The 19,304-nt window shown below is 39.4% G+C and overlaps 1 protein-coding gene across 13 annotated transcripts in view; it reads left to right on the top strand.

Annotated features, from left to right (window-relative positions):
- The first annotated feature begins 1,219 nt into the window (after window positions 1–1,219).
- The window catches only part of DENND4A (DENN domain containing 4A), a 63,953-nt gene continuing 45,868 nt past the window's right edge, over window positions 1,220–19,304 (top strand). For 10 of the 13 annotated variants that reach the window (XR_012652703.1, XR_012652704.1, XR_012652705.1 and 7 more), the window contains exons 1-4: window positions 1,757–1,992; window positions 10,605–10,690; window positions 16,835–17,164; window positions 17,787–18,036. Coding sequence is in view for 9 of the 13 variants with exons in the window: in XM_075044621.1 (XP_074900722.1) it covers window positions 16,857–17,164; window positions 17,787–18,036 (558 nt within the window). In the remaining 4 variants the exon portion in view is untranslated. Of the gene's footprint in view, window positions 1,257–1,756; window positions 1,993–10,604; window positions 10,691–16,834; window positions 17,165–17,786; window positions 18,037–19,304 lie in introns of those variants that run through there. The other 3 variants (XM_075044615.1, XM_075044616.1, XM_075044623.1) reach the window with 3 other exon arrangements.

Genomic DNA, 19,304 nt, shown 5'->3' with positions numbered 1-19,304 from the left:
AGTATACATGCAGCTGAAACAATACTCTTAGAAGTAGGAACAGACCCATTAATCTTGGCTGTTAATGCTGAAGCCTAAAAATTATGCCTACATGAAAAACGAGCAAGGGCAGAGAGCACAGAGTAGTTTGCATATCAAAATTACTAACACAAGCCAGAAGATGGACTTCATTATTGCTATTTATTTGAAAAACATTTCCAGAATTAAAATATACCAGAAACTGTCAGAGGATTTAGAAAAATTGCTACCAGCAGCCTAAATAATTTAAGGACTGACTACAGAAGGCAGACCAGCTTGCTGCAAAAAAATACTGAGGTTCTGGGTTCTTGATCTTTCACTTACTACACTGTATCTTATTGAGAGAGAAAACATCTTTATGGGTGTGGCTAGAAACACATTTTACCTAGAAATATGACGAATGGGCAATGTTGCTCTCATAGTCCCTGCCTGGGATAGGGGTTTGACACATTCCTTAGTCAGTATGCTGTCTGTTGAGAAAAAAAAAAGAGGCAGACTCAGCTCACAAATATCAAACCTGGCAGCGCAAAGCTGTGTCTGCATGTGCAGGCTTGCACATGGGTGCTTCTGCCTGGGTAGAGGCTGGCTTGTGTCAGCCGCTCTGTTTCCTACATGGGGGGTAGGAGGAGCAGCATTTCTGCTACAAACAGTCATATTAATAAAGGCACGTGGGGGAAAAAAGTCATATTTTGTACTTTTTGCTTTTATATTCTCCTATTTGGTCAGATTTTTCAGAAGGATGAGGTAAACCAATACAGTAGGTTTGAACATACGTAAGCATTTACAGTCCAAATTCAGAACTTCGTCTGAATTTTCTGTCTTTATAATGAGCCACATCTAAACCCTCGAGCCAAACGCCCAGAACTGAGGGAAGCTTGAATTCAAAGCCAAAATTGTATGGTTGGAGCCTATCCCTAAACATCGCTTCAAAAATAGCACATTGGTATAAAATTTTGAAACCCGGGGTTGCAGTACACAAGGTGCCTGAAAAGTAGTATTTCTGTGTGGCAGAACAAGCAGGAGGACCCATTTTGTTGTGCTCAGCAACATCTTGACACGCTGCACTAATCTCAGCCGCACGCTCTCAAAAGATTATTTTTGTCTCGGGTTCTTTTCTAGTCTTTGATGCAACAACCTGGTGCGGGTTACATCAAGACTGCAGAAAATCCCCCGTTTTCTCTTCCCTTGTTTTCCAGACAGCCCGCACCTCCTCCGGGTCCTGGCGACGGGCGCCGCAGGTGAGCGAAAGACTGGCATATTTGGGCCAGAGATTAATTTCTCTTTAAATTAAAGGTACTGCCGGGCGGGCGGGAGACGCTGTAGTGCGGTGCGTCTGTGTGTGGGGTGGGGTGTCAGAGTCCAGCCCGTGGGCTGCGCGTCGTGTTTTAGGCTGTTCTGAGGGGGTTTCGCTGAGGGTGTCCCGCTCCCCTCCCTCACGGTTCACAGCCGTCGGCGCCTCGCCGCTCTCTGAGGGGGGAAGGAGGGAGGCGGGGGCCGCCGGGCCGAGACCCCTTCGTCGACGGGCCCGCCCTCTCAGAGGGAGACCTCCGAGGCGAGCTGGGCGGCGGGGCGGCCGCACGCTGACGTTAGGCAGCGCGGTAGCGGCGGCGGGCCCGCCTCAGGCGCGGCAGGGGACCACCGCCTTCAGCCGCGGAGCAGCAGGACCCGGCGGGCGCCCTGCCCGCCGCGATCACGAGTCGGCGCCCGCCTTCCTCCCCCCCACCCCCCCCCGTGACAACCAAGATGGCGGCGCGAAGAGGCGGTGCGGAGGGGAGGGGGGATCCCGCCTGAGACGCCCACACGGCGGGGAGGCGGCCGGGGCGAGTCGGGCTCCGCTAGGATGAGATAAGGGCGCGGGGACCGAGCGCGCTTCCCCTCCCCTACCCCCCTTCACCCGCCCGCTCCTCGGCGCCGGGGACGAGGAGGCTCCGCCGGCCGTTCCCCCTGCCCCGGGGAGCGCGGCCCCCGCCGGAGGTGAGGGAGCGCGCCGAGCTGTCACCGCGGTGGGGCGCCGGGGGGGGGGGCGGGGGGAGGTGGTTCTCTGAGGAGATATCGCGGGGCGGGCGCTATCGCGACCCTGGGGCGGCGGGGAAGGGGCGTCCGCCTGCCCGCGGCTGCCCTGGCTGTCAGCAGCGGGCGGGGGCGAGGGAGGCCGGGCGCCGGCGGGCGCGGGGCTGAGAGACGAGCAGGGGCGGCGGTAACTTTCCGCTGGGCCGCGGTGGGAGGGGGGAAAACTTTCTCCTTTTCCCCGTCGGCCCGAGGCTTCCCGCCAGCCCCCCGCCGCGGCGATGGCCGGGCCGGGAGGAGCGCAGCCCCGGCCCGGCTTGCGGGGCCGCGGAGGCAGGCGCTCCTCAGGGCGGAGAGCCTCGACCGAGCGGTGCCTGCTGACCTGCCATGTTACAAAGGCAGGTCAGGAGCGTGCCGGAGGGCTTGGAGAGCTGCTCGGCCGAGGTGCGTGTTTCCCAGATAAATGTGCAGTTTTTCCACGCAGCGTGCGCTGCGTCAGCTGGAATGGCAGGGGTAGCGTTCAGCCTTGTGCGCGCCTATCTTTATTGCGACTTTGCCTTTGGCTCCCACAGCCTGGGTTACTGTATACCTGGATTAATGCGACGCACTGGACACGATGATAAAAATTAGCCCTGGCGTTTTTATCGTTGTTCCGTCACCATGTCTGCGTGTAGCATAAGTTGCTGGCTGGGTGTTGATAATTTTTAATAACTTCCTAGTGATGGTTGTTACTGTGGAGTAATTTCAAACGGGCTGCATTTAAAAATGTGCTGCCTCTGAGGATGTTGATTTGCTGAAAAGGAGGTCTTGACTTCGCACTTAGTTCTGAAGTTTAATTTTTTTTGAATTAACTGAGTAGAAGCGTGGTGTTCCAGACAGCTTTTTACTTCATTTCACAATTTTTTCTGGAACTGTTGCTCAACTAGAGGTTTCCGTAAAAAGCGTTACATTACAGTACATAATCTTTCACTTTCTGAATGATTAAACACAAATATTTAATCTTGGCAAGTATCTGTGGTGCTTTAGGAAAACTAATTGAGTTAGTCTAGCCAAGGAAGGTCGAGAGGGAGTAAATGGATTATTTCTGGTTTGTGTGTCTAGCATACAAGTCTTACTTTGCAAGAGTCTCCCATTTCTTCTTTTTAAAAAATTAATACATTTAGAGTATTGGTGAAACTCTGTCTTGCTTTTAGAGTATTGAGGAGTCTGTAAGCTCATTTAAAATGAACATTAAAGTGGAACTGCATCTCTGGTAAATGAAGCTAAGTTTTCTAGGGGTAATTGTGACTTGGCATTGAAATTGTTTAATTATCAAAAATAAAGCATTAGAGTTCTTGTGGTTAGCTTTTGGGGAAGGGGAAAATTGCATGGAGCCCTTACAGACAGGACAAAAAAGATTAAGCTTCACTCTAGCATTAAGAGCTTGTGTGATGTACGTGTTTTACTTACTCTAGAAATAATGTTTCTAGAATAAGGGTCCAGCTGGATGAGGTACTGTTCCTCAAGTTTATGAGCAGCTTCTGCTCCTTTGGAACAAGCTTTAGCCAATAGCCTCTTCTAAACAGTGAATTTACTAGAAAGTAGCAGAAAACGTAAGATCTGTTTCTGCAAGCAGTAAGCCAAAAGGCACTAGGACCATTTTTTTTTTTAAATGCAGGTTTACTTAGGAATGTTTTTCCAGTATTAAGGATGCTCATACACATGAGTGTTCATACTTTTTGTAGCAGTGTGGTTGCAGGTCTGCGTTTCCTGGTGAACGGCTTGTTCTGTATATGCTTTACTTGGATATAACACTGGTATGGTGCTTAATAGAATTTCTGTATGTTAATGGCAATATTAGAGATTTTGTAGTTACGTAGCCAGAGTTAATTATTAGTTAGTAAAAGTGTAAATATTGACATAGTCTGGCACATACTATACAGCTCAGGTGAGGTAGCTGATTCAGGTCAAGCATTAGAAACAATGTAAATAACCTGGTCCTGTTTAAGATATGTGTTTGAAAGGGGAGGTAGCAAGATAGAGAGTAGAACCTAGCTGGTGCTCTAAAGAGAATGAGGTTGTCTCAGGAAGGTGTCTGACTAATACTGCTGTTCTGTGTCAGTCTTACAAAGGAATTGTAGGCACCACTGTTCAGAAGCCAGTCTGGCAATTTCTAATCTACAGGATTTTGCATTGAAGGGTTTGCTGATTTCTAGGTAAATTCCTGCTGTAGTGTGTCATAGCTAGAGAAAACTGTCTTGTGACTCTTCAAAAGAGGAAGACGATATCTAAACCAAGCTGAATAATGATGATGGGATTTGATAATCTTGAGGTTTTAAAACTGGAAAAAGAAATTTGCAGTGTCACTTAAATATTCAACATCCCTTTTTGATTTCCATCATACTTCCTAGCAACTGGAGTTGGTTTTGCAAGTCATAGTACGTTGAAATGCTTTTTTTAACAGTGGCTGTAGAAACAGTTGCACTTGTGGTCAAACACAAGCAGGTTGTGGAAAATTCATAGTACAATAGCTACTTAGTCAAAACCTTTCTCAATCTTAAATGTCTCCCGAAATGAATACTTGTAGGAAGTCTTCATTCCATTGTCCTTTACTCAACTTTGACCTTAGTTTTTAAATATGGTGTCGGCATGACCAAAAATCTGGAGGCTAAAATGTTGCACAATTTACATGGACTTTTTTTTTAAAAAAAACCTAATATAACCTAGTAACCTTGTTCAAACATAATGTTTGAGGTATTGGTGACTTCCAAGTATCTTGCTGTCTGACAGAGGGTTCCAGTAGCTCAAGTTTTGATACACCTGTAGCCGTGGATTTAAGATATTTGTTCTGAAGTTTACTGGAAAGAACTGTATCACTTTTAAAAAGGAGGGGGAAAGAACCAAACAAAGACACCAAAATAATTTCTATTTAAGTGCCTTAACAAAATATGATGCAATTTATGTGGTTTGCTGTATTTCCAGTATGATTCTCTTGTTTGTTACAGTGTTTAAATCAAGCTTCTGTGATGTATTGAAATTTCAAAAATTTTTTATGCTGACTGTCCAAAAAAACCCCCCAAACCTACCCCACCCCCAAAAACCAGCCTGCCCCCCCTTCACAATCCTTACCCCCAAACCAAACCCTCTAAAGATTTATCACCTTTGAAAAAAAGTTTAGGTTGAGCTTGCACAAAAAGCAAGGGTAAAGGTGTAGTTTAGAGGGTTGAGTTGTAGTTGTCCCTCATCCTTCTGCTGTAGCCTCACTGGGTGGTCTTAGGCAAGAGCACAGAAAAGGCCCTGCATCTATTCCCTTATATATCAATTCTGTATATAAATAACATTTGTTACTTTGAGCACAAATCATGATAGAAATTTTATGCCATACTAAAAGCAGCAAATCTTTGCAAATCCTCTGCAAGCTAAAGCCAGTTATGCCTTGCTTTAATTGAGAATAGCTAACAGGTAGGAGATGAATATGTATAAACAGTGAATGCATCACCACTGTTCAACTATTTAAAATCAGCTATTTCTAGCAGTGGTACTGACCAAATAATTACTTAAGGTGAATGAGGTTCTTTGCTATATTGCATAATAAGCCTTGGATATTATCTGCTATCCTTCAGTTCAGGCTTAGTCTATGCCTGGTCTGGAAGCTTGATCTATGACTGATCTGGAAACACTCTGCTGATATCTATATGTTTATAAAGTGCCCCCACAGACTATAGAGTCAAAATTAAAATGTACAGTGAAGGCTATGTGAGGCAGTGATGCTGAGAGGTTTGATCTATAGCAGTCACTTTAGTAGTAGTCTGTAATGCAGAAGTAGTTATTGGTAGTTCCATAAAGAGCTCAGAAACAGTACTAGGAGGAAATTGTGGAAGAGAAGTGGAAACGAAAGACTTCAGAAAGTGTTGGCCCTGCTCTTTTAAATGGCATATTTTTACCTTTTCAAAGTGTACTTTCATATGTTAGATACGGGGTTACTGTAGAGGCTGAAATAGAGTGAAATTGAAGTAAACAATAAGGGGGGGGGGAAGGAGGAACTATGGTATAAAATAGGATGTGAAGAGTAAGGAGGGGTGTTAGAAGTAAGCCAATTATATCCTCGCTATTTAATTTTTACTGTAAAATTTGACTTTTTAAAATTTGGCTCAAAAAATCATTAATACTAATTAATTGAATTATTTCAATTTAGCCATCTGAAATAAAAGTAATCAAGCAGTAAGTGTGTTATGTAAGTTATACGTACATATATGCAAATGAAAAAGTCCCAAGAGGAAACCCCCACTTTTTTCTGTGTGCAAGCATGATGCAAACAAAGAGAAGGGCATTGTGGGCTGGACTCTTGAGTTTTGGTTTTGTCTTGAGCTTCAGAAGAAACTTGTCGCCTTAAGGAATTATTCTTAGCTGTACAACCAAGATCAGGATCTGGTCCAGCTCTGGTAGCTTCTGTCAACAAGTTTGCATGATATTTTGACTATTAAAATTACAGTGAAAGAGGCAATTCTGTCCAGATCCTGCAAGTGCAAAAGTAATCAGACTCAGCACAGTGCTGTCAGTTAAATCCTGATACAGGAGCAGTGTTCTAACAAATTGTACAACTTTGTAGTTACCTTGTATGCTGAACTCCTATTCAGGACAGCAAAGACTTTGTTATGTAGAGTGCCAGAGGTAAACCCTTCTGTGAGTACTTTTCTTGTAATATTTAGCACTTAATGTGACTCTCCCTTACTCGGTACACTCCAGCCTTTCTTTTAAGGGTGTGGTTATGTAATAATTTTAGTCCAAAAGTTGGGGAAGGGGTTTTAAGATGTCTGCTCTACATTACAAAGAGGTATTTTGAGCTGGCTTTGGAATCCTGAAGCAGTAGTTACCTTAGCATATTGTTGCACTTTAGCTAATTTACTGTGATTATTGGGGAGATACCCTAATGCTGCTTTATATTGCTTTGCTAGCTAACCTAGCTAGGAAACTGTCACAGCAATACGTGTTAGTTGATAGATATATTTGTAGCTGAACTGGTAGCAGTACATTCACACTTACTTTTCTGTGGGGTAGATGATGAACATGTTGCTAACTGGAGATTTACGAGATGAGGGAAGTATTAGTCAGTGTTATCTCTCCATTAAACCTTTCCAGTGTGGTGTAGATTACCTGCAGACAGCAGCCACAGCCCTGCAGTTGCAGTCTATGCATGTCATCCCCTCAGTGTCTGTAACTTGCAGCATGGCTGGGTCCAGTTTTCTTACCTTACAGGACACTTTTGCTGGCCAGAGGAAAAAAAAGCATGTCAAATGTTCTAAGTCACAATTAAAGTGTATTTTTAAATGTAGCAAAAAAAGTTACAAACAATTCCCACCTGTCTTTCCCTCTACCACACCATGAATTAAAAAAATTAATTTGGGTAGAGAATGGCTTCAAAACTAAACTGAGGTTGGCATGTGTGTCCAAACATGGCTGGGTGAAGCAGGCCACTTCTGTCACTCCTGGTTGATGCACTTTGACGTTTTCAGTGACAGATTTTGGGTTTGAAGCTCAGTATTGGAAGATTTGCTGCTTTCATTTGCCTTTATCTACTGTGCCAAGGAAAATGGAACATTCGGTTTGGGGGACTTCTCCTTTTAAAAAGTTGTTATATAATAAGTAGTTGTACAAAAAACATGGACTAGTTGCTCTCCTGAACTGTGTTTTGGATGAAGTATTATTTACATTTTATAATGCTTACCTTGCCTTCCCTCCCCCTTATTTGCTGTAAATTGTTTTCTGCATCCCCTCCCTACAAACACAGTTGTACTTCAGAAATTGTTTCCATCATTTGGTTGTGCTGTTTGGCCATAAATACTGTAATCTAGAAAGAAAAGTGTAAGTTTTAAAACTGGCCTTGTTAAGATTTGTCTGTCATGAATCTCGTGGGATACTTGAACATCACTTTCTTGAATTTTTGTAGACAGGGTTGAATATTGTGGGATTTTGCTGTGGCACAACTGTAATGAACGCGTAAGCAGCCTGTGCCTTGTTAGACCCTCTCAGTAAATGCTTTGATTTTATTGAGACAGAAAAGGACAATGAAGAACAAACAAATAGAAGACTTGGTGAATGATGGTGGAAAGCATAGATGTAGAAAACGCCTGATCTCTCCCTCAGGGTGAAGTCTGTTCCTTCCTGCCTTCTCTCTGCCAGTTATTCTGCTTCCTCCTCTAAGCTTTGATACTCTAGATGGCTAGCTCTTGCTTGCTGACTGTAGCAATCCCACTGAATCTAGATTAGCCTCTGAATTTAAGCCTAATTTTTCTTTCTTCCTAGTCATTGCTGAACAAATCTGCTTGTCCCTCAGTTCTTGGCCTGCATTCCTATTTTCTGCTCCCAAACTCATGGTCTTGTGTTCTGTCCCTGCACTCTTATCCAGCGCTTTGCTGTTTCCGGGCACCTCTTTAGAGATCCTTTGTTGCCAGGTTTTCTGAGCTCTCTTGATTATCTCCTCAGCTGTTTGGATCAGAGCATGTTAACCATGAGTTGGTACAGATGAGTGTGAATGGGCCTGCAAAATGCTTGATAGCGATTCCAGCCCAGTGATGCAGGGGCAGAACAATGTTGGGGTTTTTCTTGTTTTGTTTTTCTATATGCCAATATGTTTCTTAGCACTAGTACTACTATTGATGCAGCACCAAAGGGAGCTTAGTGGAGTCTAGTGGCTCCTTGTTAATTACTGCATTGTCTAACATTATTGAGTGCAGATGTGTGCAACAGTGTCTAAAAAGTAATGCAGTTGATTAACTCTATTTGTTAGTAACTTTCTCTGTTGCTGTCATTTGTTTAACTGTAGTAATAGGAAACAAGAAGAAAAGGAAGTATAGGCAATGTCCTACTTAAAAATGCTATGAGAAGTTCCAGTTGTATTGGGGTAGTAATGTAGGTCCTTTGCACCTTGTTTCTTGAACAAGTAGATCTTTTACTTGATAGATGGAGGACAACAAACTAGTTGTAAATACATTCTACAAGCTGCAAGTACTATGAAATAGAGCTGCAAGTATGCTGGCAGTGGTTCTTGCTGTGTTCCTTGTGATGCTTAAAAGTATATTTTTCTTTTTCTTTTCTTCAACTCTTCTCATTTGCTTTCCAGATAGTTGACTAGGAAAGATGTTTTTTGATGGGTCCATGGGGAAATTATGCATGTGTTAATGCTGCTTATTTCTTAGACTTTTTGTGGCTGTGCTTGAGGTCTGCAGGTGAATCCCTGAAATTATAATTTCTGATGCTCCTGGAAACTTTATTTTACAGATCAGGTTATAGACAAAAAAGTGCAGTGCTACTGCTGCAAGCTCTCTTGCTTTGTAGTCTGGTGTAAAAATGTTTAAAGTCAGTTAGTAGAGATTGACTGACTTTAACTGGTACTAGTCCATAGTGCTGTATGGATTAGAAAGACTTGCACCAGGGGCCAGGTTCACTCTCTAGGCTGTCACCTCCTCATTCCTTGCTATAGGAGTAATGAACTAACAGTGCTGATTGCTTCTGCATGATCTGAAATAAATTGTCTTGTACTTTACAGTTACGAACAGAACCTTGAACTTTGTGGTCCCCAAAAATATAACTCTGATAATCTAGTGTAGAATTTTTTCCCCCAATTTTTCCACTTTAGGAATGAAAGCAAATCTTGCATGGTTTGCATAAACCCTCCTAAGATGTGTTTCTTCCTGGCCTTGCTTATATTACACTTTGTTTTCTAAAGTCTTCTCACAGTAATATTCTTAAGAGTGTTCTCCAAGTCTTAGCAAATAGAAGCCTCATTTAGACGAAGTTTATTTTTGACTACAGCCTTGCTGATGATAATGAGTCATTCTGGGAGATTGAAGTCTGAGAGTGTCTCCAGTGAGGTATTCTCCTCGATCCCATGGTGGAAAGCTGTTGCTTCAAAATGCTTAACTGTAGCACAGGCTGCCTAGCTTGCACATGCCTCAGTGTAAAACACAAGCTCAAGCTGCCTATGGTCATACCAATGTTTAAAAGTGGTCATACTAGTATTTACAAGCTAAATATACCATATCTGAAGAAAAACAGTGAACTGTGACAGCAAATGGCAAGAAGACTGCAACTGCAAGCATGGGGAATTGGAGTAAGGTGGCTAGATGGAGGAGTACCTGTGTATTGCTGATTGTGGAGTGAGAAGGATCTGCTTTATCAGAATCTTGCAAAGAGGAAAAATGTTTTAAAGTAGACTTTGAAAGGTTATTGAGCTAAAAAGGCACTTTCATAGCTGGCTAACACCTATGAATAGGTGGAAGGTATTTATTATCAGAAAATAGTGGAAGAGTTGAAATAATCTAAAGTGGTGGCTCAACCATTCTTTGATTTTGTTTCTTTAAAGCATTAAATGTATTATGTTGTTTACATTCTTATATCAATGCAGCATAAAACTTGATATTTTGTTTCTTAAGTTTAAAATCTGGTTTTATACACTTTTTTAACAGTTGTGACATAACCTTGTCTTAGCCAGTCCTACAACAATTCACAATGTTCATTTAATGTGACTGGTGCAGTGGAGTGTGCAGTAAGTTTCAACAAATATGTACATTGTTTAATTTTTGGTTTTATTGTCTCTATAGGGAATGAAACTTTAACAAGAAGTCTATGTTAAAGCCTGGCTAACAGCAACAGAGGCAAAGTGTAGAAGCAATGCCCTGATGAAAAGGTAGGGAACACATTGAAAGAGTTTTCAAAAGGCTTGTGTTCTGTCTGACTTTAGAGAATTCCTGTGATATTTGAGGTGCTTCTGCTTTGTTCCCAGGACTGTTTGCTTGCTATGAAGAAAATAACTGGGGAAAAAAGGCTTGTCTGTCACTTTTGCCAGGCAACAGGGATGGGGTGAAGGTTTTTCCCTGGGTAACTGCAGTTATTCACACGTTCTTTAGGCCATTGAGCTCTCATGTGATTTGTGCAGTGTCACGGCTGAGAAATGGTTCTGAGTGGCCATAGCAGGACTGACTGATCCAGTTAACTTCATCTTGCTCTTGCATGACTAGCCACATTTCTGTGCGTTGGCAGCATACTTCAACAGGGTAATGCAGCAGTACACATAATGAGACTGAAATGCTAGGGGCTGTTAGAACTTCACTGGCAATTTTAAAAAATTGGTCACTGATTTGTCTTGTCTATTCATCTACTTTTCATGCGTCTTCAAAGGAAGGAAGTTCTTGGAATGTGATTATATGATGAATGCTTTAAAAAAAAATTACCATTTTTAATAAAGCTTTGAACTGTTTTAAAAAAGGTGCGTTGCTGAGCGCTGCACTGGTTTCCAACATACACTAGGAGACATTTGTTCCTTATTTACAATCAGAAAGTCTCTTTGGAGTCAGGCTAGCAAAGTAAAATGTCACCTGCTTTAGACAGCTAATGGACTTAAGGAGCTGAAATTAATAAGCAATTAAATATTCCCAAAGGAAAATGCAGGAAGGAATGGGAATGAAGACAAGGAAGATCAAAAGATTGCAAGGCAGTTGTGTCTGCCAGAGATGGGCTGGCTAAACTGTTCTAATGAAGTCGGATGGTCCTTACTGCTATCTTTCCCAGGTCACATATCTCTTGTACATGCAAGTGTACAAGTAAACCCTTTTTGCTATCTGGGAAAGCTGGCTCCTTGAAAGAAGCTGGCACTGCTAGAGCAGTTCTTCTGGTCTGCAGCCCACCTACAAGTTACCTCTACAAAAGTCTGTGGGTAGGAGCAGGTTGTATGAGTTATATCAGTATTTTTTTTCCTTGGAAATGGTGTAGCGCATCTATAGTAAACTCTGTAATTCAGGAAGCATCATGCCTGTTGCTGCTGCACAGTTGGAATATACAGCACATCCGCATTAGTTCTGGTCATGTGATGGGGAAAAAGCTGATGCATACTTCCCTCTTACAGTATTTGAATGAAAAATGTGATCTGTTAAAAAAGCTTGAACACTGATTTAGTTGTTTTATCTGAAAATATGTGAGCTGGTATAAAATCATGCCTTTCAATTTTTACTTGCTTTCTATATGAGAGTTGTGGATAGTTTATAGCAAATAGAAAAAACTAGTGTGTATGCTCCACTTTTTTAATTCAGAGTTAGGTCTGAGTGCCACCAATATTTTATCACAAAAGGGTCAGCTACATGGAACTCCTGTCAACCTCCTGATCACCTTTCTCATAATAGCAGATTGTTTTGCACTTTGCAGCAGCAATAGATCTATAGTGTTAGATCACAAAGCTAATTTTTCAGATTAATCTCTTCTGCACAGTTGCTAAAATGCCAGCACTTATGAATTACAACAGCGGTGACAGTTAGACGGTGAAAACTATTAATAAGTATTTCCTAAATGTTTATGAAGAAATACAATGATATTAAAAAACTGATTTAATAAACAATGAAACTGAGTTTACCCTTTGTCTTTCAGCAAAGTAATTAAGCTAATAGTTTGTGGATCTGTGGCAGAATTATGTTTCCCCTGTTCCCATATTTTTAGAAATGGCAAAAAGCCCTCTTTTGTCCCACATTTATATAGTCATGATCTGCAAAGTCTGTGTGTGTTTTTAATGTGTTCTTACAAGTCAGCTTGCTATTTGCAAGGGTGTTTTGTTTCTTACTGATGTTTATGGTGTTTAATTTATAGTGGTATTAATTATATGCAGTCCATTAAAAATGATTGTTATGAGATGGCTCAAAGACCATATATTGCACTTGTTTCTAGGGACTTCTGTAAGAGGTTATGTTTATGATCCCATGGCATTGTCTTTCAAAGTGCAGCCTTTTGTCCCCAGATGACTGAAGTGTAGAGAAGCAATAGTAGCTGCTTCTCGGTGTGGCACTATTAATGTTGCTGAACTTTACCTGGGACCTGCTGCTTCAAGCAACACTCTTGCTCAGTGTGACTTTGTTTCTGTTGTGGTTTGTTTTTTGTTTTTGTTTTGTTTTGTTTTTCCATGGAAGTTGACTTGCAGTACTGTGTGATGTATATAATTATAACATGCTTTGGAATACCTTCATGGTAAGAGTTTCTACAGAAATTCAGATTCATCTGTTTATGTGAAACTACTTTTCACAGAATGATTATTTGTCACTGGATTAGCTCACATTATATACCTTCTTTCTGGGGTCTGTTAACAGAAAGTTTGCATAAATCTCCTCTCACAGTAAAGAGATGTTGAAAATTTGAGTAAAGTCTAAGTCAGCTTGAATAAAATACCACTGAATTGTTTTGATATCTTCTGCATTTTATCCCATTTTTAGCTGTAAACCTTTGTAACAGAAGGCAAAGATCTGAAGGGATCATGCATCATGAGCTAGGCCTTTTTTTTTCTCTCCCTTCTGTAAAAGCTGCATTAAAATATGAAAGTCTTGCTGAGTTGTATATTACTTGCTATAACCTTAGGAAGCAAATTTGTGTGATAGCAGGTGTTTTTATGTAGGGGATTCTAATTTTAACTGGGTCTAAATGAGCAGAGCTTGTCCCAGTTTTTCTTGAAAGTACCTTTGGGGATAAATGAACGTTTGAATTTAAGACTTTTGATATAAACTTAATATGAAATAATTAATAGTGAGGCTTAAATTGTGAGATAAGTATGATTCTTCAGTATAATGTGTATGTATCTTTCTGTTTTTTGTAATGTGTCTTGCCTAATTAAACTGCAATAGCGTGCTGCTAATACACTGAAGTTATAAGGCTTACTTGCAATTTTAAGTTAGTTTGTATAATTTTTGATTACTAAAATATTGTTTTCCTTTCAACTTAAAAGGTGTTGTGAAGCACTCCAGAAATTGGTGTAGTTTTGTGCAATAATGCTAATGAGAAAAGGAACAAAACAAAACTTAATACTTTTCTATCTCAGAATCTTTAAGGCAAAGTTCAGTTTTGTAGTGTTTCTGCTGCTTTGTACTGACCCTATGGTTTTGGGACATTTTTCATACACAACAGTGCAAGACTAAGCCAGCTTTCAGTTTACCTTCTCTCTTCTCAAGTCTTTTAATTGAAAACTTGTTCACCAGAGCTTATGATGGGGTAAGTGTTGAGTTTAAATTGCTTAGTTGGTAGCTTTTACTTAGCCAGTCCGTTCTTCCTCAACAGTTTTTGAGGAACAGTTTGAGGTTTTTATATATATATATATGTATGTGTATATATATATATATATCCCCTTCTACCTTCTGAGCAGTCTTTGACCATAGCTCTTTTCTGATCTATGTTATGAAGTATTCATTTTTTTCTTTCTATACATCTTGATGCATTTTCAGATGATACTTTTTAAAAGCAACTTCTTATGCTTATATATACATATATATTTATACATATATACATCAATATGTATGTATTTTTTTTAACTTAAGAGCAAATGCTTGCCCAGTGTATTGTAGCTTTAAAAAAAACTGTTACAGCTTATCCATTGATTTAGAGTCAGTGCTGGTTGATAAAGATAGAAAGTTTTCATGATAGTTAAAATGTAGTGCACTATAGTTAAGTTTACAGAGAATTGTTAATGCTAAAAAATATTTAGAACTTAAGTCGTGTTAGCTAAAAGATGTTAGTGTTTGGTCTTATGTTAGAGTTTAAAGATGTTTTGTGAAACTTCTTTATCTCTCCATGCTTTTGTTGCTAGCCTATTCTGGATTAGCTGAAGCCAGATGTACAGTGAAATAATAGGCAGCATATGCAGTGGTTGAATTTGTGTGTCTTTGGATATATCATTCAAGGAGAAGTTTGAGTTTGTAGTTATTACTCTCATATACTGCTAGTTGAGTAACATGTTCCAGATGTTTTTGAAATAACTGAATTTAGTTTAAATTAAGCTTAGTTTTCTAACTGCATTCTCTCTTCTCTCAGAAAACAGGCTGAGCAGTTATTTACAAACTGTTACGCTGCTGTATGTTGATGATTGTTTCCCAGTAATCATGTGTTGTAAAGTGTCCCATATTGCTTATTAACCATATAGAAAGAAATAAAGGTTGGATAGTTTGGGGAGTTTTCTTGGTGTTTTCTTGAATAATGTAAATAACCTTAGAATAAAAACTGTTATTCATTTCCTTGTGACTTTAGAAGCTAGTCAAGTCAGTTACTCCAGCAAAATACAAACAACCTACAAAATAAGAGCAGGAGGATGGAATTATGTTTCTTGCACTGGTGGATGAGGTTCGTAGTGGTGGTCAGGCACAGGCTGACATTATTCCTTCCTGAGCAGGGATTGGTGCTGGAAATCTCAGGTCAGCTTGAAACAATTTGATTAAATGCACAGTATCAATTTAGGACATAATTTCCCTAATTACCAGTGAGAAATATCCAAATTTATTTTGCTTGTTTTAATGAAGATTTCTTGGTAAAATCCAAGAATCATGATGGTATGAAGTTTGATAAGGCTTCCTACTTGCTACCTAGAGCAAAAAATAAAGGGAGATAAAGCAACCGGAATAAAGGTGGCATGAAAACTGAAGTCTTGTACCAACCACTTAAACTGTTTTAAATTGTGTGTTGAGTTTCTGAATGTTAGCAAGCTCTTGAAATGTGTTGTAATGGTTTCTCTTGCAATAAAATTTTACACCTGAACAAAATTAATTCAACAAAAGGGAGTTTTAAATAGCTTATTTGGTTTAAAAAGTCTGGAACTTGATGACAGTAAACTTCCTGAAGCTACTTAGCAAGGTTCCAGCACATATGGGTGACTTAGATAAACATTTTTAGCGTATTTCTCAATGTTCCATGACAGAGCGGAAAGTATTTTCTTTATTTGCAAAATCAAGCTATGAAATAAGATATGGGGTTTACGTGACTTGCAAAGGTATTCAGGAGTCTCTGACAAAGAGGAAACTGAATCTCCTGATAGGTAGTGCCCTGCATTGTTTGCAAGGCTATCTTTTCATCCTACAGATGTTACTTTGTCCTGTGCTGAATTTAATTTACACCATTGGTAGCAAACTGCAAAAAAAACCACTATACAGAAAGAATTAATATGTAAAGAATATTTTTATCAATATGTTCCAGGAAGAAAGAATGTAATTTCCCAACAAAATTTGGCTGGAACAGCAGGACTGTATTCCTTTTCATTACGAAAAACTTCATGTGGTCTTGAATGTTTTTGTTTCACAGTGGTCTGTAGTCTGTTGAAGTTGATTCAGTTTAAATGCTTTGTGTAAAAGCTGGTATATTGCTGGCAGTGGATGGGTTGTATATCAAGGATCTGAGCCCCAAAACATTATAAAATAAAAGGGTATCAACTTTTAGCCTGCAAAAATACTCCAAGAAGATCTGGCCTTGGTATCTGATGTAAAATCTTATAGGGTGAGATGGCTGCAAATATTATAGTTGTATCTTTAGAATAATCAAGACAGCCTTTGCATGTATGTTTAATATTCAGGAAGCAAATTAACTGCAGATCATGCCTTAGAAGATTCATTGTCATGGTGAACAGAGTGCAGTAATAGGATATATGCAAAATACATGAGAACTACTTTTTGGCTCAGTCATGAGCTTTAAGTAGTGAACTATTTCTAAAACTTTACACAGTATTTTGCTGTTACTGTACCTGTTGGTTCAGCTACTCTAGTGTGTAAGTTAGCAAAAAGAGGCTACTTGGTTTTCCATTCCAAGAGTTAATTGTTAACTCGCACGATTGTGGCTCAGAATTCCAAATTGGAAAGATTGTGATTACAATTGAAAAATATTACATGGTCTGATGATGGATCTCTCTATTTCTTTTGTATTCTTCTATAGTGTTTTCACTTATATTATTGCAAATTTTCTGTTTTTAAAAATAAACATAACTTTATTATTTCTGGTATCTTATAATTGCCTTTAAAAATACTGACATGTATTTCTTTCTTACCAGTTATAACGTCTTGTAATGGAAGATGGAAGACAAAGGGGCTCGTGTTGCTGACTACTTTGTTGTCGCAGGATTAACAGATATTTCCAAACCACTAGAGGAAGAAATCCACTTCAATGATGCTTGCCATAAAATCGCTAAACCAAAAGAACCTATTACAGATGTAACAGTACTTAATAAATCTCTGGGGGAGGAAGTCCCCCAGGGATATAAATGCATAGATGTTACTCCCTCAGGACTGTCTGCAGATCTCAATAATGGTAGTCTAGTAGGACCACAAATATACCTTTGTTATCGCAGAGGAAGGGATAAGCCCCCACTTACTGATTTGGGGTGAGTGTTTTTTCTGTTCTAGTAGGTGATTTCGGCAGTTTTATTTGACTGATGAGCAAATAAAGCAGGTTTATTGAAATACCATACTTTTTAAAATATAAAACAAAACTCTAAACAGGAAGATATTTGTTGACTTGAGCATACTGTAACCTGGTATGGTAGGAAAAATGCATGCTGAGTGGATTTTAATGACAACTGTAATCCTTCGCGTTTTGGAGTTTTCAAAGCCATTTATAATTTTCAGTGTATATATTTGGGTTGAGATAAGATGCTTAACCTATTTAATACAGATTGAAAAGAGGTGAGTTGTATGACGTTCTTAGGATCAGGCAATAAATCTTCAATAGAATTGAAAATAACACTGTTTTGCAGTAAAGAAAACACTTAAAAGCAATTATACATGAGGAAAACTAGTATGGTTTCATCACAAAGCTTTTCTATTAGAATGCAATTTGATGTAATGTGATGTGAACTTGTCAGTAAAAATGTTTTGATCAGAGATGAGACAAGAGCTGCTGTTAAATTAATACTATTCAGTTATAATTCTTAGTATAGTATTAGTACTGAAAGTGTTTAAAAAAAAAAAGTGCCTTCTGACTTTTGTTCATCCCATTTTAACTAGGGTTTTATATGATGGGAAAGAAAGAGTAAAGCAAGGTTGTGAAATAATTCAAACTACTCCATATGGTCGGCCTGCTAATATTAGTGGCAGTGCCTCATCACAAAGAGTGTACGTCACTTACCGAAGAGCATCCGAAAACATGACACAAAACACGTTGGCTGTTACGGATATATGTATAATCATACCAAGTAAAGGAGAAACCCCTCCACATACATTCTGCAAGGTTGACAAGAATCTTAATAATAGTATGGTAAGATTCAAAATCTGGATTTTGAATACTTGATATTCAGTGATGTAATGTTTGTGGAATATTTGTAACAGTTCTCAGAGTAGCTGGTGAAAAATTTTGATAAGCAGTCTCCAAAGATAAATCAAATCTTGAAGAGTTGGAGGATTGCATTTCTTTGTTCCTGCTTGGAACAAAGTCTTTTTGGAAGTCTTGGAGCAAAAAGTCTTTTTAGTGCTGACTTGGAAATGCTGACTTCAGCAGCTTTGAATTAGTCCTTAAGAACCTGTTGTGTCACCATGTGTATAACTGGAGGTTTTACAGACGCGGCTGTTTCTGACACTGATTTTACTATTGTGATGGGAATTCTGTATGTAACAACTGGCTTCTGTTTTGTTTTTAAACTCTCCCATTACTTACAATGCTATTTTATAAACATCATTCTCAGTAGTTTCACAGACTTTTTCTCTGAAGAAAGTTGCATGTGAATGGTGTTGGATGCTGTTGACTGTAAGCCTGTTTAAATGCTTAACAAGGTTCCAAAGCTAGACCTGCTAAAATACACAGGTGTCGCAGCACTTTGTTTTGCAGAACTTAATATTTAGGTGTCTCCTAGTTGAATCTGCAGCCTTATGTGCTGACTCTTGCAGGGTTCTCAAAAGTCAGCATGCTGGTGAGGATGCTGGCCACGTATGCAAGTAGTATCATGCAAAAAGATCATGGAAATTGATCTGTACTTGTTTTTAAATAAATGCCTGTAGACATTAACAAATGGATTTTTCAGTTCTACCAGTCCCTGTATTGACTGGGTTATGGGAGTGCTGTCTTGTGGAAATTATTATTATCTTTCTCCCATTTATAAAAGCTTTGTGTGCCCTTAAAGGTTGCTGGTCTTTTGCATTCTGTGGCTTTCCATGTTCTTTATTCTCATGTCCAAAAATGGAGAACTTCAAAAATATATAAAAACATTAACAATGCCAGAAAGGAAGTTGTTGTTTAGAAGCTGCAAAAACTATGACGTTATGCTGCAGACTATGAAATCACAGGTAGAATAAGGGAATGGGCTTAAAGATTAGCGTGATTAGAATACAAATGCAGGCACAAAAGAAAATTGTTAAGTATTAAAGTAATACACAAATGTAGTTAATAACAGAAATATTGCACTCTGTGTATGTATATATTCATAAATGTGTGCTTGTATGTATATATATCTGTCTATATATACCTTTAAGCCATAAGTTTAACAAAGTGGAGAAAGGTTTGAATATTTACATGGATGATAATCATACTTA

The sequence above is a fragment of the Buteo buteo genome, chromosome 13 (assembly GCF_964188355.1).
Source record: "Buteo buteo chromosome 13, bButBut1.hap1.1, whole genome shotgun sequence".
NCBI lineage: Eukaryota > Metazoa > Chordata > Aves > Accipitriformes > Accipitridae > Buteo > Buteo buteo.
Note: the sequence above shows the minus strand (reverse complement) of the source record. Positions and strands in the feature narration are given on the sequence as shown.